Raw genomic sequence first — 26984 nt, forward strand, 5'->3', positions numbered from 1 at the left:
TTCAAGAACTGTGCTTCTTCCAAAAGGCAGATGTTTTTTTTCACAGTTTATTTTCTCATTTTGCAAAATTGCTGCTCCCATTCGATTCTTGTTGAGTGTCAGAAAACGCCCAGTTTTATATACAAACATTAAGGTACGTTATATTGAAAAAATATCACCTTGTTTATGAGAACTGCATTTATATCTGTAAAACACTGAATGAGTCATCTGGTGGGTTTTAATGATTCACAGCTAAAAACTTCATTGTCTCCAAATTTTACCCCGAACAAGATCAGCAATATTTTTCATGAGAAACTTTCACACGCTATAATATGTAGAACACATCGTGCTGTGTGTTTGTGTGTTTGTGTGCGTGTGTGTGTGTGAGAGACTCGCTGTCTGCTAGTGTGTTTGCATTTTTGTGTCTCCCTGAGACAAAACCTCAACGCCATCAAGGAGACCAAATGTTGTTTCCTCCCTCTCTAATTGCCAGCTCTGATGGTTTAGCCTTGTTTAGTCGTCTTCCAGTAAATCAACCCTCACCAGGCCGGTTCACTCCCTCTGCAGACTGCTGGCTTTTAGAGCCTATGGCTTCTTCCAGGTAGGATCACTGTTGTGACATTTTTAATAACAATAGTGATTCAACCTATATCCAGTTCATGAAAGCTTTTACATTTGCTGTTCTAAACATCTGCTGTCTGGTAGATCTTCTGGTTTATTTGTAATAACTAGAAGAAGAACTGGGTAGTTAGCATGAGCAGTGATAGCCACCATGGCTGAACAGACAAAGAACAGAGCGCCACCTACAGAAACTCAAACTGCACCAACAGAAAATGCAAGGAAAAAGAGTCACAGCACTGGACACACTGTTTGATTGACAGGTAATCTCTGGGAAGTGCAGCGCAGAAACACAACAGCAGTGAGCGCTGAGCAACAGAGATGAAGACAGAAATCAACAAAACAAGGAACTTGAGGAGGACCACTGATACCATTATTCCAAAGAGAGGGCAGAGAGTGCTTCTGTGTTAAAGGTGCTATCTGGATTGGGGTTGTTGCTTTCATTGAAAAAGGCGACATTCCCAGCATTCTTCATGCAAAAAATGAAAAAGCCTTTATTACGTGGCTACTTCAAAAGAGCAGCCTAAAACCAACTCCAAAGCTTTGGCCTTCATCAGGGAGTAACACACCAAACTGCATAAACTGCTGATACAGATATTTTTTGATTCAAACTGCCGATTTTGTGCCAATATTCAGTATCTTTAAATTTGACCATTTTCATGTTCTTGTCAGGGTGGGAAAGCCTCTGAAGCAGCGTTCAGACCATCATGGGACACTAAAACTCTCCACTGAAAGCCAGCCTAATGAAATTCTTTTAGCAGCTGCTTAAGTTTCACAGCAGGTTTTACAGAGCTGTGGAGTAAAAACACGAGGAACCCCCGTTATATGAGTTTTGCACACTGACTGGCCGATATCCCACTTGTAATAAACGGCCAATATCGGCCCGGCGATTTATCGGTCTAACCCTACTTCCATGCTGCTTTACACTCCCCCCCTGCTCCCTGCCGGCCCCCTCCCACTGCACAAGCAATATGATGGGACATGTCAGCGGCTGGGCGTGGAGAGAGAGAGAGAGAGAGAGAGAGAGAGAGGGAGAGAGGGAGAGAGTAGTGGGAAGGAGGCCCAGCTCCGTCTCATAGGATCCTGTTGTGAGTCGTGGCGGGCCGGTCCTATCAGAGCAGACTCTCAGTTCCCTGTCTGAGGCTTGGATGGAGAATTAGCCAGACAGCCACCTCCTGGTCCTGCTACACCGGCCCCAAAATCCACTTAATAATATAGGTGCAAGTATGGTAAATTTATATGTGTAAAACAATTTAAACAGACTCATAACACATCCGTTGTAAGATAAAATTTAAATGCTCCTCGTGTTTTGCTGGAATGTATATGTATTTCAAGTTCTATTCTTCTGCCTAACGCTAACTTTTAAACTTTCACTAGAAATGAGTTGGGAGTGCATGAAACACATGTAGTGAATGTAATAGATGATGCTTTTTGCACCACTTTTTAGTCTATTTAACAATATTAAATACCTTAGGAGCAGATAAGTAATGTTGTCTGTACTATAGGTACTTCCAGTATGTGTCAGGCGATAGTTTCTGGATTCAACTGCTTCCAATAGGCCTAAATAAAAAATAACTCTGTGAACTGAATGATAATATAGGGGGTGTCAATTTGCTAAAGCCTAAGCTATAGCAAAGTCCCTGCATCTAATAGCATTTTCCACCGAACATCCGAAAACCCACTACATTTCTGGGAACAAGTTGAGCAGCGCTGACAGATGACTGACAAGATATTATTATTTTGATAAAGTGAACGTAATCGGTAAAACCTTTTTGCAGACACAGAAAAACACCTCTTTCAGTCTGTTTGACAGTGTCACTGCCTTACTACTGCATGAGTGCACAAGTAGCACTGTCAGTGCTACAGCGCACGGCGTAGGCCTATATATGTCAAAAAACAACGCTGCGCTAATGAGTACAATGACCAGGCCATTGCAATTTGCTGCATTTTTACAAGCCCCCACGGTGCTGTAAAGAAAATAAAAGGAGGAGGGAAAAGGGCGAGGAGTGGTGGTGTTGGCACTGGTAGGAAAAACCTCCCTGGTATGATGTTTGGTGTGGGGGGATAGTGTTACATGCCAGCGGCCTGCCGGCTTCTTCTTCTTCTTCTCCTCTACGCTGCGAGTATGGAGGAATGTGCCGCCCGAGAACCGCAGGGAGGAAGAGGGTACTGAGAGCGAGCCGTAAACACAGCCAGCCTATCTATTTGTATATTACTGTGTTAAAAAAGCCCAGGCCTCGGCGGCTTCAAAGCGGATCTAAACAACATCTGTTGTGTTGCGTTTTTGGAGCGTTGCAGCCATGTCAGGACACATCATGACTTACAATTGCGGCTTTAAATCAATATTTCCCCCCCACCACCCCCCAGTCTCATACTGGATTGTTCCACTGGCGACAGTTCAAGAATGGACAAAACACTTATTGAGGAAAGAGGGAAAAGTTGGAGTGGATAGACGGGAGGGAGTCGTAGCACTTTTCCAATTCACTACAATAAGAAACAGATTTAAAACAATTAGTCAAAGCTATTGACTACAAACACAATGATAAACACTCACTGCCGACCGAATTAAATGTATTACTACTGACTGCAGGATTCTCTATCAGTGTCTTTCACATGCACTTCCATTATGGGCCACAGCATAATCATATGCAATAATTCTCAATCATTATAAAGGCTAGTAATTCATGATAATTGGTCTCTCTTGTCGTTTGGATAAAATTACATATAACAAATGAATCAATTAAATTAATACAGCATTTCTGGGTGTAGCTGCTATTATTCCCATCTCCCAATATCTTTTCAATTCTTTCAATTTTCCATAAATATTGAGTATTTTGAAATCAAATATGCAAATTCATCCACTAAAACCAAGGTGTCATACGTGTAAACTCCAAGCCCAGAAAAAGGACGAACGGCCTTTGAATTGATTGTGAGCCGTGGGCCCACCGCGTATTAATCTCTTTCACTGTGTAATAAGTGAATTAGTGGGATGTAGCGGATGATGTATGACGAAGACTGGCATGTCTAAAACCTGCTGTAAATCCACATGCCACAGCCACTTAATAATGTGGCCAGAGACCCCCCAGCATCATTCTTCACTGTAGCCATTGACAACCTGAACATCATAAATCTCTCGGAGTGAGAATGTGCTCTGGTTTTGCTGTTAAGTCATTTATTATGAAAATATCTACAGTAAATGCATTGTAAAAAATGGCCAGCTTCATTTTCAGGGAACTTTGAACACACCGCCAGCTAAATAATATGAAGAAGACCAAATAATAAAATGATAAAAAAGGCTAATTTTTCTGTGCAGTAGCATGTGAAAACAATGTTCCATATGAGTAGCAATTTTTCAAAATGCAGTATGTAATTTGCATAGGCACACACACATTTCCCCCAAATGAAACAGTATTTTCCAGCCTGGTGCATTGCTTTGTGTAATCATTCTCCTAAAAAAAAGTTAATTTCGACGAGAGCATAATCCAAATCTCTGGGCCAATTTCCCCCTCTGCTGTGTGAGCATTAGTTGAGAGTAGAGTGGAGTAGAGTGTCACGACTGTGACTTCTGCTACCACCCTCTTTTATTTTTTTAAGATGTGGAAATCTACCAATATTTAATTATACTTAGTAGACTAGTTTTTAAGTATGCAAAAAAAGTTTTTTTAAGTAGCTTAAAACAAGTTTTTTCTTCTTTTTTTCATGCAGGAAATCCTCTTTGATGTAGGCCGTGTTTATTTGCAGTGCTTCCATTTCGAGTCAGACTGCGTTCAGGAATCAGGATCAGGGCAAAACGGATCAAATATTATCATCTGATGAACGATTACATTTCTCATTTCTGCCCTTCAGAGTGTGACTGCGTTGTTGTGGCCTCTGTCTGTGTGCCGCGTCCCCTAGTGTTCCCCATACATCACCTCCCCTCCTGACCTCCACCCTCCACCCCCCCCCCACCACCACCACAACAGCTGGCTTCTCAGCGAGGGCCCTGACGTCACATGGCCACCCCGGCCTGTCAGATCTCTTATTGTGGTGTCAGGGGCCCCTAACGGCCCTCACATATAGAAATACACACAGTAGAACCGAGTAGAAGCACACCACATGTCCCTCCCAGACGCTGATGCAGTGATAAATAAAACCAAGACGTTCAGTCGGTGATCGTCATAACGCAAACAACCAGCAATATTAACAAAAATCTATGATATTTCAGATATGCATTAATTATACTATACATAACACTCTAGACATAGACAGCAGATTATATTGTATATGTATTTACAGTCATAGTAGTAGATAAAAAGGTGTCTAAGTTATGATCTCCAGTCAGTGATCATCATAAGGCAAACAACCACAAATATCAACAAACATGTATTCTATTTTCATTCATTTGTAGTATTTTTTTTAATTTTTTTTCCCCTTTAAAACCCAGTCCTCATGTAATTGAACAGTTTGATACTACTTACAGTGACATACACCATGAAGATTAGATTCAAAACCTGGATTAAAAAACAAAATAAATCCCTCTTGGCTGTTTAAAAATCTAAATTAAAAACAATTCATCCCTATTGGCTGTTCAAAAATCTAGATCAAAAACAAGAAACCCCTTATTGGCTGTTCAACAATATAGATTCAAAACAAGAAGATCTTATTGGCTGTTCAGTGGGCGAGATTAGAGTCAGTCTGACTTGTTTGGGATAGGCCTGTAGACTCTGGATTCAAATGCTTCCAGTGGGCCAAATAAAGACTAACAGGCCAAACAGTTTTCTGTTCATCATCAGTGTGTTGATTCACCAAACCCCAAGCCATGGCAAAGTCCCTGCATCTAATGTCATTTACCACCAAAACTTCCAAACTCACCTGTATAAATAGACTCAATTTCTGGGGACAAAGTGGAGCAATGACTGATGACTGACAAGATATATTATTATATGGTCAGTGTGATAAATTATTAGATGTAGGTCACCACACTATCAGCTCAGAGGGAACATTGGTGCTGAATGCTCCCTGATGCGGCTTACAAATAGATTTCTGAGGATTTTTGCTTGATCTTTGCTCTCTATAATGATAAAAAAACTACAAGAACAATTTTGGTCTCACTTAGGCTATGAGATACGGAGAGGAGCTTATCTTGTCATACCCAGCAGACGCCCATGGTAATGTATCTAAAATGACCTCTGGTGAACTTGAGCGCGCGTCGTTCTGCTGTCAGACTCTGTAGGACCCAGCGGAAAACTCCTCCAACCAGAGAGAGAGAGAGAGAGAGAGAGAGGGAAAGGGGGGAGAGGTAGAGAGAGAGAGGGAAAGCGGACCGGAGAGAAGACGCTCTCAGATCAGTCAGTGGCTTCATGGAGTTATGTACCTCTGAACCGCCGCCATGGATTGCAATCCGCGATCACTCCTTTTTATTTTACCTCTTTTTCTGACCTGCGTTCTTTCAGCGTTTGCCATCACCTATCCCTCCAATGAAGGTAAGCGGGAGCTGTCCGGCTGTGTGTGTATGTGAGTGTGTGTGTGTGTGTGTGTGTGTGTGTGTGTGTGTGTGTGTGTGTGTGTATGTGTGTGTGTGGGGGGGGGCTCTGAATTGGTGCTCTATGGCTGATATCGGGGCCACTGCTGTGCGCTCGCCGCGGAACCGTCCAGATCATAATAATAATAATACTAAAATGATGATCCAAGGCGCGGTAAAGGTGACGCCGTGGATCGCCGTGGCCCGGGATCACACTGTTACTAATGTTAGATATTAAAAAGCAGCCAAACTTGAAAAATAGATCCACAACACGCAGACAGTGTAGCCTCATTCCGGACCATCTCGCGAACAGCAGGTTAATTCTTGTTTATTTGGGGTTGAATGAATGGTGCGACGGCGAGACAGCCTCTAAAGCGCCATCACGGAGTTATTACCGAGCGATCAGACGCGAAGAAACTCCGGTGCTGGTGTTTTAGTGGGGGGTCGCGTTGACCAGTTTACGGTTTATGTGAACTCATGCGGGCTCGAAGCCCCGGATAGGTTACACACACAAAGATTTAAAGGCAATAAACGGATGATACGCACGATCGCACGGTGCGTAAAAACGCGGATGGCCGTTTTTTTATGGTTCTATCCGGACTAAACCCTGACCAGTCGACCCATGCTGTTGGTTTGACCAGGTGATTTTGTAAAATGTTCATGTTAACAAGTCATTTAGTGTCATATCTAGGCTTAAAATTAGATTTTTTCATCAAACGATTGAAAAATGCAGCTGATGTGGATGAGATCATTCCACGTGTTTCCAATGCAGTTTCACTTGTTTCGGGAGTGACGGGATCTTGAAACAAGGCAGAACAAGGCAGACCGCTCCATCTAGAAAATGACACGATTCAAGACAATAGTTGGAGCGTTGGAAACAAGAGAAACGACCTCACTCGGGTGGAAGATTTTCTTCGCATGCTGGAAAAATAAGATCTTTCGCCTCGGCGCTACATTACATGACTTGTGAAGATGGATATTTTTTGCAGTGTGAGCGGAGGCAAAGAAAAAGACATTTGGCTACAGCGCACATAGAAAGACGCGTGCTGGATGCGCTGTGAGCCTCTCAATCCCTCTGATTTAGATACATGTCGGCCTATTAAAACTGCGTTCAGAGAAATAAATACATTTGAATGTAGATTTTTTTATCCCATTGGCTGGAGGGGCAGGATTTCTGTTCTGGGAGTAGAAGCTATGGTTATTTTGTAAAAAATAAATAATGAAAAAAAAAAGAAAGAAAAGTACTTCCCTATGGATACTGTACAGTTCCATAGACTTTCTCAATAGCTGCTTCACGTGGGTCACTGAGGTAGACGCTACTACAACTACTACTAACACACACACACACACACACACACACACACACACACACACACACACACACACAGTTTAAGGCAGCTTATGCATCGTGATCTAAACCTTAACACCAATTAAGTAATTAACTAAATCTGAGTGAGCCTACAGTAGGCCTGCACACCCGTAATTAGAGGTTTACAGACATTTTAATGGACGTTTGAATGACAAATGACTGAATGCAAAGTCTTTGGTATTGGGTTTTTTTTAAAACAGATATATACAATTTGTAATCAAAGTTCATCAAATCTTGGTATTTAACTACTTTTCAACCCATAATTTAATGGAACAAAGACAAATTTAGAAGAAAGTCATGACTTAGACTGATGTTGAAGGACGAGCTTTGTTTGGACAGTTCAAGTTATATAGGCCACGCCGAAAAGGTCAGTCCTGATCTAACAGTCCAAGAGAAAGTTGCCTCATAATATAGGCTTCTGGGTACTGTGATCCAAATACAACAGAGATGACATGCTCGCGCTCTTCCCCGGTGATTCATAATAATCAGTAATAAAATTAACAACAACCAGAACACTAAAACGCCCGTAAGACTTGTTTGACTTTCGACCTCACAGATTATATTTGCTTATAAATATACATTTGCCAAAAAAAATTGCTTTGAAAAGTTGAAATGTAAAATATAACTTCGTCCCACGAACGAATTTAGTCATTTATGATAACGAGATCGGTGTTCCTTCAGTATAACACGCTAGTGTTAACACTAGAAAATGCGTGTTTCTTTCAATGCGACCTTGTTTGCAACCCGTTTGGCCTCTTTTTGCGCTAAGTCTCGTTTCAGGCAAAGAGCAGGACTGCACTGCACTATGCTTGGCTTTTCGAAATTGAAAAAAAGTTTATTATATTCAGTGCAATTCTGTGATAGATAGATTATTAACAATTGAGTCAAGGTCAAGTACTGTAAGGGGTGCTTGCTCGGACATGGATTAAGCCTGGTACTATAAGATTTCATTTTCAATGGAGATTTCCATTGGTGCAAAGTTTTTAGGTTTAATCCATGTCCAAGCAACCAGACCCATGTGTAGCCTACCTTGTGAATAGCTTTTGCCTTTGAATCTGACAATCTCTTCTCATTATAGTGTTACTCAAGATTCAGTATTCAGTAGTTCATTGCCATATCAACCAAAGTTGATGGGCATTATTAGCCTTAGCGTGCTAGGACAACACCATACAATACCTATGTAGGACATATAAGCATACTCACCAGAATCGAATGTGTGTGTGTCTGTGTTTGTGTGTGTATGTGTATGTGAGTGTGTGGTGTGAGTGAGAGAGAGAGAGAGAGAGAGAGAGAGAGAGAGAACGATAGAAAGGGAACGTGTGTGTGTGTGTGTGTGTGTGTGAGAGAGAGAGAGAGAAAGAGTGTGAGAACAAGAAAGAAAGAAAAAGCGAGAGCGAGTGTGTGTGCGTAAGAGAGAAGGAGAGAGAGAGAGCAATAAATCCACCAACCAGTCTTACATGTTAGCTGGTATAAGTGCCAAAAGTGACAACCGTCAAAATAAAAACCAAACCAATCAATACATGAGTAAATTCACCTTTCCAACACATAAATCTGCCAGAGTGTGTCAGTGTCGAGCCGCTCTCTCTCTATTCTATAGAAATCCATTTAGGCTGCTATTGTACATATGGACCAACCACGGGGCCAGCACACTTTGAACTTGAAGAGAGTTGTATTCTGGTGATATATACATATGTATTCATTTTCTCGGGCATATTTTAAGACCAAGCGCAAGAGCATCGCCCTCCATTCTAATTTCAATTTCCAGCTACATTTAAAAGAGAAGAGACTCATTTATTATCCTTACGAGAAGAATTAGCCTATAGTAATCCTTCGATAAATTATTGACGGATACTATACAAAATATTACAGCAAATCTTAAGTCTCAGTCAGGACAGCACTATATTACAGTGTTAGTAGTAGCATGATAAAACTACCACAAAGTAACACAAGGCCATAAATTCACAGTAGCACAGACACTGTAAGTCCCTATAGGAATATTGTAGGAACAAATCATGATTTCTCATAGGGGAATAAAGAAATATGGACCCAGTGGCCTATGTGATTATTTATATAGTTGCCTCGTAAAATAGCTTATTCGATATAGTTTCATGTGCCTGCATGTCAGCAAACTTTGACTCAGACGGCACCGATTCTGGGATTGAGTAACCGACAGTGTATATTTGGTAAAAGTCACTTATTTACAGTGTAAATAAGTGACATGCAATTTTTCAATGGATAAAATAACAAAAATGATTAACCATACAACTTAGCCTACTTTGTTTATTAATTTTCTTATTTAAGTGGTTATTTGTTTCGGTTGTCATATGAGAGTGTGTTTAAGTGACTGAAGAATAAAGAAAGTTGGGTTGGATTTCACTTTCAGGCCGATAGCCTATAAAAATATAAGTGCGCACTTCTTATAACCAGCAATGATTTAGATTATGGAAATGCATGTGATATTCAGTGTTAACATTAACAATTCAAAAATAATAAAAAATAAATAAAAATAAAAAAAACAATAATAATGTGGCATTTTTAGTGAAACAGGCATATGAATTGACAGATTATATGAAATAAAGTTATGAGCAAAGTAGGAAGTCTGTTAACGGCCTTCTAACCTTATAGCCAACATTTTATGTAACTCTATGGGACTTATTATACGAGGCTTAATGCAATAAATAAATACATAACACAAGCTAATAAATAAAAAAAACTCGTAAAAATCCTTCATGCAAAATTAAACCCTCAGCTTTGAACAGAACAATGGAAAACTTGTGTTATTATTTGATTATTTTTTCCCTCTCCCATTTATAAGGAATCTTGGACCTTTACTCTTTTAATCTTCTATCCCATCTCGGCACCATGCCTAGACCAACAATCTTCATTTTTTAAGAAGTAAATTCATTTTGCGGCTTCCATTTAGTTCTAATGTTCTTGGATAAAAAAAAACTTTGGGGAAAATTGGGAAATTCCCATTTGAGATCTCATTTTTGAGGTGCGGGGTAACTTCGGACAGATGTTAGGGCATTAACTTGGCTGGAAAGTGTCGTTTTTCCATAGTTGAAAAATCAAGTTCAAGCCTGTTTTTACTGTAATGCCGATTGCCCCTTGTGTGGTGCGATGGTGGCCCGCTGCAGGGCGCCGGGAAGCCTCGGTATTTTTAGCCGGCGGTAGGGAGGCCTGGCCCGGGGAGCCTGGCGCTGCAGCCCCGCTGGGACGGATGGGTGTTTGTGAGCGATGGTACCTTTCAGAGGTGCTGGAAATGTGCGTACACACGCCCCTCCTTTAAAAATAGCCCCCTCTCTTTCTCTCTCTATATGTGTGTGTGTGTGTGTGTGTGTGTGTGTGTGTGTGTGTGTAGACAAAAGATCGAGCTGGAGATGCAGATTCACTTTGAGTGGCATCCTCAATTTAACAGAATGTGTTTTGGGGCTTCATAGAGGAAAAAAAGTGTTTGTGTGTGTGTGTGTGTGTGTGTGTGTGTGTGTGTGGAGGTGCGACTACAGTGTTGTATATATGCATGAATGTGAATGTATGGAGCTATTTACAGTAGCCTATGTATTCACAGACCTCACAACAAGGATAGGGATAGGAAGAGCGGTGTGAAAAAGGAAAGACAGAAAGAAAGAAAGAAAGAAAGAAAGAAAGAAAAGGAGGAATGGGGGGCGGAGAGGTTGGGCCAGCAGCAGCAACATCAGACAGAGCGACTCTGCGCTTGAATAATTCATAATGGGAGGTGAACACTTCACCCTTTAACACAGACACAAGTCGCCTTGCTTTGCCTGCACTGCGGCCGCCAACCTCACCACACAAAGCCAGGCTGCAAGACAGACAAAGCCCCTCCACTCTGTCCAGTACATGGGAAACATTAGGGGAATATGTGCATGCGTCTATTCTATTCTATTCTATTCTATTCTATTCTATTCTGTCTTGTGGAGCTCTGTGGGTCATTCATGGCTCCAACAGCATTTGGATGAAAGCTGAAAGCCTCCATAAAAAAACATCTATTCTATTCTATTCTATTACATTACATTACATTATATTACGTTCTATTACATTACATAGTGATATTCTATTTTATGCTGTTCTGTTCTGTTCTATTCTGTTCTGTTCTGGTTCATTCTATTCCATGCTACAGTGCTGTTCTATTCTATTCTGTTCTGCTCGGTTCTATTCTACTTTTCCAGTACAATAGTGACCCTTTGTTGAGATACTCTGCTGATTGGGCTATTTGTTGATTCTAGACCAGCGTCTCTGACTCACAGCATCTTCTTCCACCCATGCAACATTTTGATCATTTCTGTGGCTGAGGATTAAACTTCTGTATGCATCCTGTTTCCTAGATAATATGTTACTGCGAGTGGAAATCCGATAAAGGAGTACACCAAGTTTTTGGGATATTGTCCTGATGGTTAACTTACCCGCTAAGTCATGAGACCATAGACACTAAAATCATCCATGTGTTCCCGGTAGATCTTTGCTCCGGTGCTACATGCTAACACTTTAGCGTACACTATGTTGACTGATAGTAGGCTACTAGCATTATGAGAACTTGTAGCAGCTCTAAAGCTAAATAGTAAGTGATCTTAAATGCGATATGTGGGTTAGTCTGGCAGCTTCGTGTGAATTTGTAAAATTCACTCAAAATATGACAAAAACAACCTATACTGTTTTGAACTAGCAGGGACTACTTTCCCCGTTTCCATAGGAAGTGAAGGTGGTGGGTGATGGGAGAGTGTGCGCTGCTAAAAATCACTGCGTAGCGGATTAATACATGATTGCTTACCTGAAATAGTTCCCAAAATAAACCTGGCTACATCAGCTATATTAAGCTAATGATATTTCTTTTTTTTTTTTTTATTATGAATCTACAGGACATATAATAAAAAACAACTTTTTACGACTAAAATGTCAGTCTTCTCACTTTGGATTATGCTAGTAGCCGGCTATCACTCAGCATAGTGTATGCTAAAGTGTTAGCATGGAGCTGCCAATGATCTACCGGGGACACATGGATGATTTTGGTGTCTACATTCTCATCACCTAACAGTTCACCAATGGTCCAACCTCCCAAAACCTCTATGTACACCTTTACGGTTATGATGCAAACTTACAGGACATTTACCAGTCCCGCTATTCTGGTTGCCTGTGATGAGGTGTCCTCTCCTAGTCCTTCTTCCCAGTTGTTGTCTGTGGGTCGGTGTGTGTGTGTGTGTGTGTGTGTGTGTGTGTGTGTGTGTGTGTGTGTGTGTGTGTGTGTGATGGCGGCCTAGGTTTGTGTTATATATTGATTCACCTGTTTTTACCATCGTGATGTTTTGCTCCCTCTCAGACAGGCTGGCTCAGTTTGCTATTAATACTCCCAGTTCCCGTTTAGAGTCACTCCCTGTTAGGGCAGGGGCTGCATGCTTGGCTGACGCTAGCTAGCTAACAGTGTGTATGTGTGTGTGTGTGTGTGTATGTGTGTATGTGTGTATGTGTGTGTGTGTTTGTGTGTGGGAGTGAGGAGTGAGAGAGAATGTGAGCAAATGTGTGTCTATGCTCATGTTTTGTGAATGCTTGTGTGATTGTGAGTGCGCATGTGTGGGTGTGTGTGCATCTTCTTTGGTGTGCATCTGTAAGAGTGTGTATGCATATATCTGTGTGTGTGTACATGTGTGTGTGTGTGTGTGTATGTGTGGTGTGAATGAGTGAGCGAGTGAGAATATCAGCAAATGTGTTTAGATATTCCAGTTTCGTGCATGGGTGTGTGTGCATCTTTTTGGTGTGACTCTTTCTCAGTTTGTGTGCACAAATCTGTGTATGTACGCCTATATCTGTGTGTGTGTGTGTGTGTGTGTGTGTGTGTGTGTGTGTGTGTTTTTGTGCTGATTCCCCCAGCCCAGTGCAGCTGGAGGGGGCTTTCTCCCTCATGCGATATGAGAGCCGTCTAATTTTCTGCTCTCAAATTCCCCCGCTCGGCTCAATTTGAGTGGTGGGCTCGGCTCGTTGAGAAATGTAAATTGGAAGCAATGGGCCTGGATGCTGAGCTGCTATTATCTGACATGAACAGATAGCTTTATTAGACTCTAATAGGAATCTGTCTACTGCCACTCAGCCGGCTGATCGGCCTGGCACGGCTACAACTCAGGTGAGCCTCAATTTAGTGGCTTTTTTGAGCCTGGAATTCGATAATAAGTCTCCAAGTGTGTGTGTAGGTGCGTGTGTGTGTGTGTGTGTGTGTCTTTTCCCCTCTCTCCTTCCCTTTCAGTGTCTTTGTTGCCGTATCGGCTGATTGCTATCGCCCTTGCCTGGAGAAAACAACGATTTCCATCTCAACCTTTATTCCATTGTGAGGCAAAAATGAGTTCACAGCGTGGCAAAAAAAACGGGCGCTTTTTGTCCGCGGGATTTTTGTTTCCGCTCCGTGCGAACGGGGCCGGATTGTGCGAGACTGGAATAGAGTTTTCACAGCTTTTCACAGCCGTGCCTCATAACCCACGAACACGCTCTCTGACTGTCTAACGGAGATGTGTACGCTCTTGTTTACTGTGGCTCTGAATGGAGGAATCTGGGGAGAATATTTCCCCCATATTTTCACAGTGAATAGAGTTACAGCTGCAGGGCTTATATCTCTGTCTGCGCTGCTGTGTGTGTATGTGCACTTTGTGTGTGTGTGTGTGTGTGTGTGTGTGTGTGTGTGTGTGTGTGCCCTATTGAGCCGTGGACTGCTTTGCTCTCAGCAGGACGAGGAGAAAGAGGCTGAGTCAGTTGCAGGCTCCAACTTTAAGGGGGAGAGAGAGAGAGAGTAGGGACAGTGGGATTTTATTGCTCTCTATCCATTTTCATTAGCTGATTATATTCATTCCCTTGCTTTTTTTTTGTCGCTGAGTATGCATCTTTTTAATCACTGTGACATACAAATCCATGTGTATTTTTGCTGCATGATTGCCAAATAAAAATGTGGCACATATTCTGTTGATATGAATTCATTATTGTGAAATCATTTGAAGGATTTCACTCCGAAAAGCTGATTTGGAAAAAGCTGTTTTCGAAAAAAAGGTTCATTATTTATATCAATTAGCTCAATATTTCAGAAATGCAGATGATTACAAAAATATACAAACATTACAATATTTCATGAATAAATTGCTAATTATTTGAATACTAGTAATAATAGTGAGTTTTTAGTAAGTTTTACAAGTGGAATGAAACTCCTGTCCTTATGTGCTCTTCCATAAAATCTGCAGAAATTAAGTTGGAGTGTTGTTCAGGATTGTTTTATTATTGGTAACACTTCAGCCCACTAGAGCTCTGTCTGCCATGCTTCCTTTTCACACTTATTTGTCTAGTGAAATATAGCACTCTTCATTCACACCGCACTCTGCCATCCGATTAGTTTTTCTCAGCTCTTTGTGAAAAAGAAAGAATTGAATTTTGAGTAAGAAACAAACTTGAAACTTAATTTCAGCGCTGAACATCGCCGACTTATTTCCATGCTTAGTTTTATTGTACATAAGTGGACAGTCAGTGGTGAATAAACTCAAGTATTGTTTTAAAGTGAAAGTATTTATAGTCTTCTATTGTCGTTATTATTATTATTTCTTATTCCCCTACAGTTCATAACACGCTAAACCATTTGTATATGCCTTTCTTACACCTGATGTTAACATGCTTCTTGCATACAATATCTGGAATACAGTTACCTGACATTAAAATGTGTCTCCGGTATACACATTCAAATTTTTTCTTGCTAAAATGCAGATTTCCGCGGATGTCACCTCTTCTTGCAACATTTACATCCTTGGCTCAGCTGTCCCCATCCACCAGTATCCTGCCAATCCATTTTTGACAAGGATGTTACTATTCGAGCTGCATGAGGCCTGATTTGAATGCGCTTTCTGACTGGACACACACACGTAAAAGTTTATTTCCTTTGATGCAGTCAGTATATGTGGATTGGAGATGCATTGCGTTTACACCGGGAATTGTAGTAGTGTAGTTTTTACTCTATCTGACTACAATCCGATCACCCAGGACACATGCTGATGCCAGGCAGAAAAGTCGAGCATAGATTCAAAAACACACGGGTCTTGGAAAATAAGCTCTTATTCTTGAAACGTCGACTTTTCTACAAAGTTTGAGATCTCTCCTGGATATCTGAGCTGTGCCCAGCCAACCTCTGCTTTGATGCTCTACACACAGGACAGCACAGCCAGCCACTGTGTGTGTGTGTGTGTGTGTGTGTTTGTGTGTGTATGTGTGTGTGTGGCAGCTGAGTAAATAGAGTCGCGATCAGGGCGGGAGGTGGGTGATCTCTCCGGGGCCTCCTGTGGGATTAGATCCAGGCTAATTGGGGCTAACAAGGACTAGACACTCATATGTGTTCTCTCTGTGTTTTCTCCTCTCTCTTTCTCTTCCTTCCCCACAGTCAACCTGTTGGACTCCAAAGCAAGCCAGGGGGAATTAGGGTGGATATCCTACCCGTCGCATGGGGTGAGTATATCATATCGCCATGTAACCACAGCATGCCTGAATACACGGACCGTTACATTTCGAGTAGAAGAAGAAGAATGGGAGAGAGATGCAGCAGCATATATGGAACCAGCTCCCAAATCAGGATTCACCACAAAGTCCTTCTACTAATACTACTACTACTTCATGAGCTGAGTGCAGATTAACCCACTTTTCTTTTGAGGTTCTCGTCCATTCTGTGTGTCACGGGTTAAAGGTTAAGCGTTCCGGAGCTCGCCATATGGTTGGAGACGCTTAAGGGAAAATGTACTGCATTTTTGTGTGTGTTTGCGTGTTTGCGTGTGTGTGTGTGTGTGTGTGTTTCAGGAAAGATTACGGCATTAAGGGGTTTTAACTTACAGACACAAAACCGTGCACACAAGAAGGTCGATAAGCCCCTTATTTAGAGTATTACACCGACAACAGCCACACACACACAGCATTTCACTGCTGTTGCATGAAAACATTGCAAATCCATTGTTGGAGTTTTTATGTATTTATTCATTCATTTTTGTTTAATTGACAATTCACATCACCCCATTATCCACACACACACCCTCTTTGATGCAGGACTTTTAGCACATTTTTCCAAAGGTTTCCTACTGGGAGAAGAGTGACATGCAATCACAAATACTGGAGAACCTAAATACTTACGTGCCAAATCAAAGAGTGTGTGTCTGGATTTGGGTTAATTCCATTCAAAACCCATTCTGTAATTTAAAAAATTCCACGCCGATCACTTTGAAAATATAGTTGTTGCTTGTCTACAATGCTAACATATTTTTTTTTCCTACAACAGCAGCGAATTACTACATTAAAGTCTGCGGCCGAAACTCTCCATAAAACCAATAGAAAAGTCCTGGAAAGCCTCATCTATCAGTCGCTCTCAGCTACTACACCGTCTCCACTGGGCTCTCTCACTGTGTTTATTTGTCTAACTAGTTAGACTACTGGGCCTCGGGGCTAGCCCGCCGTCACACACACACACACACACACACACACACACACACACACATACCTCCTCCTTTTTCCTTTATTAAGTGTTAGAATTACTCCTTGGCAGTGGCTTAAGGTAATCCAGTCATTTGTTCCGTGGAGCTGCCAGACCTCGTTTCCCTCGGCCGTATACAGCGCTGGCACCGTCGGAACGCTGAGGGTTTCTTCACGAGCTCGAACCACGAAAAAAAAACACACACACACACACACACAAAAAAAAAATGCCTCGAGGAAAAACGGTTGGCTGTTTAACATGCATTTAGTCTGAGGACAATTGCAGGCAATTTGTACGACCTTTCAAGAAAGAGATTTATGTCGTCGGGCTGAAAAGAAGTTATTCACATGCGGGGCAAGTCGGGGGAAAGTGTGTGTGCACCGATATAAGGAGGAGGAGGTGGGGAGGGAGAGGCAGCAGGGGATATCGGAGTGTGTGTCGGAGGTTGTGCAGTGTGTGTTTTATTTCAAGTTATCTGCTTTGAACAAGTTCAGAAAAAAGGCGGCGCGGTGATACAGTTGACAAAATGATGGAGGAATGTGGGCGGCAATGTCATTCTTAAATGAGAACACCTCTGGAGAGAGAGAGGGAGAGAGAGAGAGAGAGAGAGAGAGAGAGAGAGAGAGATATTGCTGATCAAGTCCTCAAGGTGAATCATCTGTAATTACTCACGTCATCCACTGACTGCGCTCCGATAAGCAGCCTGCCCTGGGAGACCGCCGCTCACAAATGATTTCTCATAATGTGGCAGTGGCGCTGAGGCCTTACACACACACACACACACACACACACACACACACACACACACACACACACACACACATAAACACACACTCGCATTGATGGAGAGGCCGGGACTATTGGCCTGCCGAGACATAAAGTGCTCCGGTCAGAACAAATTAAGAGCTTAGCCTCCCCCGGATGTTCACTCCATAGCCCCACCGACTGGACTGATGAGTGTGTGTGTGTGTGTGTGTGTGTGTGTGTGTGATCCAGATTTACTGTTATCTGTCTAGGAGGCAGGCTGATTGCTGAGCGGTGTCCAGGGGGCTTAGCCCTTCACAAGACTAAAGAGTGTTAAAGATTACACTCTTGCATGCTTTGAACGCATTCTTCAGCAACAAACCAGCATCCCAGACAGTGGCTGTTTATACAGAACAGAAAATATGTGTGCAGAGGCTGGAAAATATGTTGTAGTATTGACAGATGCATACAGATGGAGAAGTTCTATTTTTCATTCAGTGCAGCAGAGGATACTACTGCATTGTCGGAAAATTCTAATCTTGTTTTCTCTTCAGCTCTCAGAAGATGCAAGGAGTTTTTGTTTTTGCGATTTGGAAATCTAGTTCTAATTGAGAGAATACAGTCGGCTGCAGCAGTTGCAGAAGTACTAAAAAGGGATAAATCCACAAGGGACTTGGGTCTCCATCCAAGCATTTTGATGATGTCTGGAATTAGAAAAGCTGAAAGGAAACAGCAAATTTAGATTAAAAAAAATCCTCAGCTTTGCAAAAAAAATGCTTTTATACTCGCTTGAGGAGGAAAATAAGTTTTTTATCAATGAAGAAATTATGCAATGAATTATGATGGAACTGCATTTGTTGAGTAACAGCATAAGCTTCGGTCAGTCTTTTTTTTTTTGTCATTTTTTATGTAATTCTATGCTGAGGAAACCTTTTTATTCGCCTCAACCTAGCTGATGGAATCACACCGAATTTGCATTTTCTTTTTTGCGACATTTTCAAAAGAAAATTTGCCTGACTGTTGAATAGAAACAGCTTATGACAGCTACCACTGTGCATAGACGTTTGCCACAACACAAGTCTTTTATTTTCAGTGGGACTATAACATCGGCATCAGAATGTAGAATTCTGAGCTGTGTGTGCAGCAAAACATTTTCCTTGTAACTGGCTTTTAACTGTTGGGCTTGTTGGCCCCTCCGATACAGTGTGAGTCTGTTAGTAACAATGACATCAACAGACGTTTTGCATCTCCATGAAGAAGCTTGACTGCTATAGAAAAGCTCCATGCCTATGTTATCAAAAAAAAACAAAAAAAAAAAAACATTGGAAGCTGGTTTTGGAGATCTCACTTTAAGGAGGGAAAATAGGATCGCCTTTCCACTGCATATACTGTCGGGAATAATGAGAAACTCTATCATGTGTTGGAAGCCACACACACATACGCATCTCCCGTTCCCATTCTCAGGTCTGGGCAGGAGGGGGTGGGGGTGGCTGGGTGTGTGTGTGTGTGGGGGGGGGAGGCAGGCACAGTATAATGGCATGGCTCTTTATATTTTGGACGGGCTCCACCAATTCAGTTGGCCAGCTTTCCCCTCTCGGCTCTCAGAGTCCAGACTGCTGCTTCAACTTCTTTAGTCACCCTGAGGGCTCTTAAAGCCTGTATCCCCCCCCCCCCGCACCACCACCACCACCACCACCGCCCCGTCCACACATTCAGCCTGACCAACATAAAGCTCCCCACCCCACCACAGAAAGAGAGTGAGAGAGAGAGAGAGAGAGTGCTGAGAAAAGCCCGTCCATAAACGAGGATTAACGGGGCAAGGCTAGGGCCTGGTGAGGAGGAGGAGGAGGGAGGAGGAAGAGGAGGAGGTATAAAGTGTGTGTCAAGTGCGTGACAAGAAATATACCCCATAGTATAACAAATACACCCCATAATACAAGAAATATACCCCATCGCATAACAAAAATTCCCCATGATATAACAAATATACTCCATAGTACAAGATACCCCATAGTATAATAGAATGTTGTACACATGCACTTTTTCCAGAAAACAGACCTCAAATCATTAAAAAAAATTAATTAATAATTTTTTTTTAAACAAATTATTAAAAATAGGAGCCTACAGGATAGATAAGCGGGCTTGTTACTGAAAGGTTGCCAGTTTGAATCCCTTGGCAGGCTGGGAAAATGTGTTTTGTGCAAAGTGAATGAGTAATACTGTACACTCTCCTGCCCTTGAGCAAGGCATAAAGCAGGATTAGTGGGGCAAGGCCAGGGCCTGGTGAGGAGGAGGAGGAGGGCGGAGGGCGGAGGGCGGAGGAAGAGGAGGAGGTATGGAGGGTGTGTTATGGTTTCCCCCTGATGAAAAGCCGTCTGACTGATACGCTGCAGTTGTCGTGGCTGTGACCCCGCGACCTCTCTGGAGCTGGAAATGTAAGCTGGCTCTGCACTTGTTGTGGACGCTCCAGTTTCCAGTGCCACCCCCTCTCCAGCTGTAGCAGGGTAGTGGACAGCCGTATGCACAGACACACACACACACACACACACACACACTCTGTCTCTCCTATGATTTGTGTCTTTATAGGGCTGAACATGATGCCTCTTATTGGACACAAATCTGATCAATGGCAGATTGTGTTGCCTTCAGTAAACAGTGGGGAGAGGATCACATTTAATATACCCCATAATATAATAAATATACACCATGTTGTAACAAATATACCCTATTGAACTGTATAACAAATATACCCCCTAATATAACAAATATATTGAATAATACAACAAATACACCCATATAATAACAAAATATACCGCATATTATAACATATATACCCCATAGCATAACAACTAAACCCCACAATAAAACAGAATGTTGGCACATGCATTTTTTTCACAGAAAAAGGCCACAAACTTTTAAAAGATTTACAATTCATAACATTTTTAAAATATATTATCATATACAGTTTATAGATTAGAGAAGCAGGCTAATGACTGGAAGACTGCCGGTTCAAACCCACAGACCGGCTGGGAAAATATGCATGTGGAAAGTGAATGGATAATACTCTCCCTTCCCTCATCAGCTATAGTTGTGGTGTCCTTGAGTAAAGCACTGAACCCCCGACGTTTCCAGTAGATCTGCCCAGTGTCCAACAGTAGAAGACTGTGGTTGTACTGGGCAGCTCCCAGTGTGAATGTGAAGCAGGATAATCATTAGACATCAGCTTAAACAGCGAACTTTCGGAACGGAGGACGCTCATTCTCAATACTGCTGCGTAAAATATAGCCAATCCCGGTCCGAATGCATTGTTATCCTATCCCGGTCCATTAACTCCCGCTGACCTGCGGGTGTTTGAAGCGGGTGCAGCGGCCTGCTGACTCGGTGCCTCTGGGACGTGCCTGTTGCTGTTTAGCTGTAACGTCCTGAGCGGATCCGGTTACCGCCCTCCACTTTACTGTCCCTGTAGCCGCTTCACCTACCTACAGCACAGATCAGAGCAGGCCAGGGGCAAGTTCACACCACCCCCCCGACCCCAGCTGTGACCACCGGGGGTCAGGGTCAAAGGTCACGAGGTCAGGTGGGAGGGTCCTGGTGTTGTTATATATCAATTAGAGGGCGAGGGGAGAGGAGTAACGGCCCCCTGGAGAGAAACAAGGGGTTGGCTACTCAGGGACGGGCTTTTTTTTTTTTTTTTCAACCTTTATTTATTCAGGGAAAGTTGACATTCACACAGTTACACACATTCACACTGGGAGCTGCCAAGTATAACCACAGTCTAATACTGGTGGCTATGGAGTAGTTTCACTCCATCGCCAGTAGATCTGTCGCTATTTTCCACTTTTTTTCTCTCTCTTTGATATGCTTTCTTCTCACACACACACACACACACACACACACACACACACACACAAATGCCTCCTTCTCTCCAATAATGGAACTCCTGTAACCGAATCCCTAATTGCAACCTCGTTGGCATTTCAATGAGAGAGATGAGTAAGAAAACTGATAGACTTGTGCTGCATCTGATTGTGTGTGTGTGTGTGTGTGTGTGTGTGTGTGTGTATTATGTACAGTACAGTACTGTGGCCATGCATATGATCATATGATACCACCATAGGGCCATAGGACATGTCACTCTCTCCTAACTAATGCAATTCCTCTGTAAGGCGATCTGGAGCTGGATCGTAAAGTTATTACATGTCTCTCTCTCTCTCTCTCCCTCCATCTTACTCTTTGTCTCACTTTCTTTCTCCGAAACACCAGCCTGCAATGCTGTAATTCTGAAGACTAGCTGTGTGTGTGTGTGTGTGTGTGTGTGTGTGTGAGCTCATACTTTTGTCAGCTGCACCTTCTACTGGTTTCTTTTTTCCCTCCATATTCTCTCTCTCTCTCACTCTCACACATTCACTAACACAACACACACACACACACAGCTGGAGATGCCGTCTCTCAGATCGATGGCTGAAAACTCCTCATCATCATTGTTGGGGCTGGAGCAACGGATGTACAAAACTCTCTCTCCTCACAGCAGTTTCACACTTAGTAGAGAGAGAGAGAGAGAGAGAGAGAGAGAGAGAGAGAGAGAGAGAGAGAATCAGCCTAACCTATCAAACCTAAGGAAGTGATTTGGGGGTGGAGGAGTTAAATCTAATGATGTCATGCATGGAAAGAGTGGGGGGGGTGGGGGGGGGGGGCGAGGGGAGAGCTCCATGTAATAGATGCTATTCTCCAGAGTGGGATCCTCACATCATACTGGAGGTCTCATTTACTTTGGCAGGGCCTTGTTCAAGCCCAGTCATTCTCTCTGGAATGGGATATAGCGTACCAAACACACTCGCACACACTCTCACACACATACACACACACACACACACACACAAGCACATGCACGCATACACACATACACACACCTGGGTTTGATTTTGAGCCCTCTGTGTGTTTGTATTCAGCCCACTGCAGTCCCCCTCCCAAAGACGGCTTAAAAGCGGAGAGCCATCACTCGCAGTCACTTTAGATTTAGCCCAGTTTGCATCATATCGCCGGACCTGAAAATACATGAAGGGATAAACCCCCGGACCACAGACATCTGCTTACAGAGACTACACACACACACACACACACACACACAACCTGAATACATTTACTCAATATAACATGTAAGCAGGCGCACGCATGCACACACACGTAAACACACACACTATTCCCGCCACCTTCAGGTCGAGCACTGTGGTAGAAACTAGTTTCAGAGTAGGCTGCTTTTCAGAGTGAAGGGACTGCAATATGAAACAATGGAATGAAACATTAACCGGCTCAGTAAATACAAAAACTCTTGAAGCAACGTGACGGGATCGGCCCAATCCACTGTTGACGTTTCCCTTCCAAGTCTGCCCCATTTACAGTAGCTCCATCCTCCAAGTGTTTCCAAGTGTTTTCAGTTCATTAGATGGCAGATCATGGGAAGAGCGAGAGGCAACCAGACAGCCAGCCAACACACATTTAGTTCTTCCTAATTGAGATAAAAAAAAAAAAGGCATTTGCAGTCATTTCATTGAATATCTCTGGCTTGAAATGGCCAATTTACAATGTTGCTCTAATTTTTTCACTATTCCACTGTGGGGCAAAGAGGAGCAGTGATTGTTATAAGCCCTAAGGCGGAATCTTCATTTAAATATCCTTGGAGAGACAAAAGATATTAGTATCCTACATTTAACATTCACATATATCGGTACTATAGCCTCCACACACATCTACTTTGTGCGATTAAAGACCTCTCATTGGCCACCCAACACTAGGCTTCTTCCATGTCTTTGCCATCTAACCCTATGTTCAAACAGAATGTGAAAAAAACATGTTAAAGATATTTGCAGAGTCAATTGAAGGAGGCAAACAGAGTGAGAGGCCAGTGGAATGGCAATGAAAAGCCAATCAGCCTCAAGCAGGAGCATATCCATGATCCATCATCCTATCCAAGTGCCTGTAAATTTCTCCCTCCTCTCAGTATTTACAGTGGGGGAAAATGTCCATTGGGTATTTGTGATCAATAACACTGACTGATGACATCTGCACATAAAGTTGATAAAAGCTAGATTCCACTAAGAAGACAATGGTGGTGCTGCTGCCAAGCCAAGCGCAAAAAGATTCATATCCAAAAATGACAGGATAAAAAAATCTAATGCTGAAGCAGAGTTTAATCTACATTGTCCCATTAAGAAAGATGTCTACCAAAACCACTAATCATATGTCTGGGTCATTGTCACCCTGCTGCTTTCTGTACAAGTGGTGTGTCATCCAACCTGCTTGCATGTCATCGCGCCACTTTCACCGCTTATTTTTTCAAGTGGAGCGATCGAACTCGTGCGAGTAAAAGCAAGGCCAAATTTCACGGGGTAAAGTTCACCTTTCCATATTTAGCCCCCACTCAACTGTATCTGCTGTTCCCTGTTATTGTTAACCCCACAGAGAGGGCCCGGACTGCGCTCTGATGAATGAGGTGATGCCAAAGAAAGCATGACGGAAGAGACTAAACATCGACGCAGTCTTTCCCCCTCTCGCTTTATCTCTCCCTCTCTCTCTCTCTCAATTTTTATGTCTATCTCTTTGGCTCCTTTTTTTTCTCTCCCCCTCCCTTTCTCTCTCTCTCTCTCTCTCTCTCTGTCTCTCGAGGGTGTTTCATTAACTCCGCTGTGAGATGAAAAGCAAGTGGCCATCCTTCAGTCTGAGAGCTCCTTGAACACCAGACACTCACAGATATGCTTTACACCCCCCCCCCCCCCCCCTCCTCCTTCCACCCACCCACACACACACACACACTGACAGACACACACACATTCACACACACTATTAAAGTAATAGAGACCCTAGACTTTTAACTCGTCATTAATTTCTACGTTCAAGTTGAAAGCACCTGCTGAGTCGGGCCACTATGAGACTTTAAACACTTCACATCGGCTTCATGTCAGTGTATGTGTGTGTGTAAGTTTCCATTAATGTGTGTGTGTGAACGGAGCGGTAATTCAGTTTCCACTTATCCAGAAAGCCGCTCTCTCTCTCTCTCTCTCTCTCTCTCTCTCTCTCTCTCTCTCTTTGAAGAAAGCATTGCTCATTCAGGCACACATCCATTCAGAATTGCGCCAATGACAACAAAAAAAACAAAAAAAAAAGAAAGCATCCATTTAGCCATTTAGGCCCATCCGTTCTAATGACTGTCACTTAAACCACAATGAGCCCAGTGTTCCAGGTGTTTGCCCATTCATCATTGCTCTGATTCACTGTTGATTTGCCCAGACGGCGCCGCCAAAAAGCGCATGATCAATGAGTCTTCCCGCTGTGTGTTGAAATCTAAAGGAATGACCCCCCCCCTTCTCTCTTCTCTCCTCTCCTCTCGCACCCGCTTTCTCCCAGTGGAGGGAAAATGTAAGATGGACACAAACGCTCCCGGTCTACATTCACCACTGTCCATAGCTGCTTTTGTTTCATAGTGGATTCCGCACGTTTCCTTTGTTTAGCCGTATTAGTGCTGTGAACATGTGATGCAAGTCAACAAGACCGCAGCTTGAATGTCTTCACTTGTAGAGAAAAGAATGTTAGTCTAAGGGTGGGAAAAAAAACACACTACGGGATTTTGTTAATATTTAGCGCCAATTAAACAGCCTCACACCAATTTAAGAGGATTGAAGTGCGAAATCATACTTCATGGTTTTTCTCACAGATATTTTCACAGCGCCCCAATCTAGAAAATTTGGCTAAGACAGCAAGTTTGCTTTTTAATTAGTTTGAGTAATCTACAAGAAATCTGGTAGTGTGGTTTTTGGCCCGGTGTTTATTAGATGTTTAGTATGCAGCGAGAGTGGATTTGATCTAAATAATTAATCTGTAAATGCTTAAAGGGTGGAGATAACTTTATTTTTCTCTCTGCTGTCACCCCCCTCCTTTCCTTTTATTCCTCCTCTCTTCTCTCTCTCCCCCACTTCCCTTATCCCTTTCTCCCTCGTCACCTTCCCTCCTCTTCCTCTTCCTCCGATAATGTTTTCTTCCCGTCTTTTCTTCTCTGCCGCGCCCGAACCTCTATCTTTCCTCCATCCCTCCCTCCCTCTTCCTTTATCCTTCACCTTCTCTCCATATCTTTCTCCTCTCATCTGTTCTCCTCTGTTGCTCCTATAACTCCTTTTCTCTTTCTTCCATTTCTTCTTTTGCCTCCCTCATTCCTTCTTTTTTTCCTTCTTCCCTTCACCCTTCTTCCTTCTCTTATCTTTTCTTGCTCCCACTTGTGTTTCTTCCCTTCTTACCTCCCTTCCTCTTTTACCTGCCCCTCTATTTATATTTCCTTCTTCCCTTTACTCTCTTTCATCCTCCTTCCTTCCCTTGTCTGTCTTTTTCCCCACTATTTTCCTCCCTTTTCCTCCCTCCTTCATTCTTTCTCTATCATTCCTCCACCATCTTTCTTCTTTTCTTCTGCTGCTTGCACAACTCTCTCTCCTTCTTCCACCCTTCCCTTTTTCCTTTGCCTCCCTGATTATTTATCTCTCCTTCTCCCCTTCTTTCCTTCTGTCGTCTCTCTGTTGCTGCAACGCCTCTCTCCCTCTTTCTCTCCCTCTCTTCCACCCCTCCCTCCCTCATCCTTCTCTCTCAGTGGGAGGAGATCAGTGGGGTGGACGAGCACTACACTCCCATCAGGACCTTCCAGGTGTGCAACGTGATGGAGTACAGCCAGAACAACTGGCTCCGCACCAACTGGATCCCGCGCCAGTCGGCCCAGAAGATCTACGTGGAGCTCAAGTTCACGCTGCGGGACTGCAACTCCATCCCGCTGGTCCTGGGCACCTGCAAGGAGACCTTCAACCTCCTCTACCTGGAGACGGACGACGACCAGGGCAGCCGCTTCCGGGAGCACCAGTTCTCCAAGATCGACACCATCGCCGCCGACGAGAGCTTCACCCAGATGGACCTGGGCGACCGCATCCTCAAGCTCAACACGGAGGTGCGCGAGGTGGGGCCCATGACCAAGAAGGGCTTCTACCTGGCGTTCCAGGACGTGGGCGCCTGCGTGGCCTTGGTTTCCGTGAGGGTTTACTTCAAGAAGTGCCCGTACACCGTCCGGAACCTGGCCTCGTTCCCCGACACGGTGCCCATGGACTCCCAGTCGCTGGTGGAGGTCAAAGGCTTGTGCGTCAATCACTCCAAGGAGGAGGAGCCTCCGCGAATGTACTGCAGCACGGAGGGGGAGTGGCTGGTGCCCATAGGGAAGTGTCTATGTAACCCGGGGTACGAGGAGCGAAGCAGCGCCTGCCAAA

At 43.2% G+C, this 26984-nt stretch overlaps 1 protein-coding gene across 1 annotated transcript; it reads left to right on the forward strand.

The window, feature by feature from the left end:
- Window positions 1-5931: 5931 nt before the first annotated feature.
- Window positions 5932-26984, forward strand: LOC139649616 (ephrin type-A receptor 3-like; the record flags this gene model as incomplete). The annotated part of the gene is made up of 3 exons (XM_071526077.1): window positions 5932-6059; window positions 15877-15941; window positions 26324-26984. Coding segments are annotated over exons 1-3 (820 nt in total), but the record flags the coding sequence as incomplete, so codon positions are not given.

Source organism: Centroberyx affinis, unplaced genomic scaffold, assembly GCF_046629955.1.
Source record: "Centroberyx affinis isolate AG114_WGS23_722 - 3 ecotype Tasmania unplaced genomic scaffold, CSIRO-AGI_Caff_v1 ptg001384l_1, whole genome shotgun sequence".
Taxonomy (NCBI): domain Eukaryota; kingdom Metazoa; phylum Chordata; class Actinopteri; order Beryciformes; family Berycidae; genus Centroberyx; species Centroberyx affinis.